This window comes from Merops nubicus, unplaced genomic scaffold (genome assembly GCF_000691845.1).
Source record: "Merops nubicus isolate BGI_N331 unplaced genomic scaffold, ASM69184v1 scaffold27269, whole genome shotgun sequence".
Lineage (NCBI taxonomy): Eukaryota > Metazoa > Chordata > Aves > Coraciiformes > Meropidae > Merops > Merops nubicus.
This window is the reverse complement of record NW_008633432.1, coordinates 309-1782: the sequence shown is the minus strand read 5'-3', so window position 1 is coordinate 1782 and position 1474 is coordinate 309. Positions and strand designations below refer to the sequence as shown.

General features: G+C 63.8%; 1 protein-coding gene across 1 annotated transcript in view; it reads left to right on the top strand.

Moving 5' to 3' along the window:
• Window positions 1–1111, top strand: part of LOC103780575 (band 4.1-like protein 1) — a gene marked incomplete at both ends in the record, with an annotated part of 2162 nt that extends 1051 nt beyond the window's left edge. The window contains 3 exons of the mRNA XM_008948265.1: window positions 237–455; window positions 560–647; window positions 959–1111. Coding sequence (XP_008946513.1) covers window positions 237–455; window positions 560–647; window positions 959–1111 — 460 coding nt within the window. The remainder of the gene's footprint in view (window positions 1–236; window positions 456–559; window positions 648–958) is intronic.
• Window positions 1112–1474: the final 363 nt, after the last annotated feature.

Genomic DNA, 1474 nt, shown 5'->3' with positions numbered 1-1474 from the left:
CGGGGCAGCGCCCGGTGCCCTGTCTGGGGGTGTGTGGAGGGGCAGGGCTCAGGCAGGACCGGGGTGCTGGGGGGTCCACTGCCCTTCTGCTGCATGTCTAAATCCTGCAGAGTGGGGCCAGGGCGGTGGCCGCGGGAGGAGGCAGAGCCCACGGAGAGCAGCGTGAAGTGGGGTGCACGCAGTGGCTCCCCAGGGAGCCTGGCCTGCCCCTCTCTCACCCTCTGCCCCTCCTGCAGGTACTACCTGTGCCTGCAGCTCCGCGCAGACATCATCACGGGGCGCCTGCCCTGCTCCTTTGTCACCCACGCCCTGCTGGGCTCCTACGCTGTGCAGGCCGAGCTGGGCGACTACGATGCCGAGGAGCACGTGGGCAACTACGTCAGCGAGCTCCACTTCGCCCCCAACCAGACCCGGGAGCTGGAGGAACGTATCATGGAGCTGCACAAGACCTACCGGTGAGTCCCGGGAGAGGAGGGGCCGGTGGTGAGGAAGGAACCAGAGAGCTGGCCCACGCTTGCTGGGGCCCCAGCCACGTGTCCCCTTCTCTGTCTCCCTGCAGGGGAATGACCCCCGGGGAAGCGGAGATCCACTTTCTAGAGAACGCCAAGAAGCTCTCCATGTATGGGGTGGACCTGCACCACGCCAAGGTAGGGGGCCGTGGGGCTGCCAGAGCGATGGCCAGTGCCACCCCCTCCTGCCCTGCTGCTTGCACACCCCTCCCTGCCCAGCCTCTTCCTCCCACGGTGAAGGTTCAGCAAGGACACAGTCCTGGGCAGCTGGCCCTGGGCGGTCCTGCGCTGGACCAGATGCCCTCCAGAGATACAACCTCATCCAGTGACCTCTGTCAGCTGATCCCCCAGAGCAGAGCACTGAGCAGGAGGGCGTGTGGCACTGCTGGCCAGGCTGGATCTCGCAGGGCAGCTGAGCAGTGCTCTCCTGCCCCTCTTGCCTCCTCCAGGACTCGGAGGGCATCGACATCATGCTGGGCGTCTGCGCCAACGGCCTCCTCATCTACAGGGACCGGCTGAGGATCAACCGCTTCGCCTGGCCCAAGATCCTCAAAATTTCCTACAAGAGGAGCAACTTCTACATCAAGATCCGCCCTGGCGAGGTGGGTGCCATGCTCCAGGGCAGCCCCAGGGCACAGCAGGGCGCTTGCCGTGCTGGACTGCGGTGGGCTGCCTGGTGGGGAGGTCCTCTCCCAGCTCCAGCCTCTGCTCCAAGGGTCCCCAGCTAATGACAGTGCTGGCCAGGAGATCACACCTCCTGTGGTGTGTGGAGGCTTTCAGCAAGTGCCTTCTTGTTCATGCTCTCATTTTCTCACCAGCAAAGTGACTTCAGCAGGCCGGGGGCACCCCAGGCTCCTTTCCCCACCAGCCGGGGGGGGCTGAGAGCCGTTTTTGGCGTATCTTCCATGCTTCACAAAAAAAACCCAGGAGGCTTTTTTGTTCATTTTCTGATGTTATTTTCACTC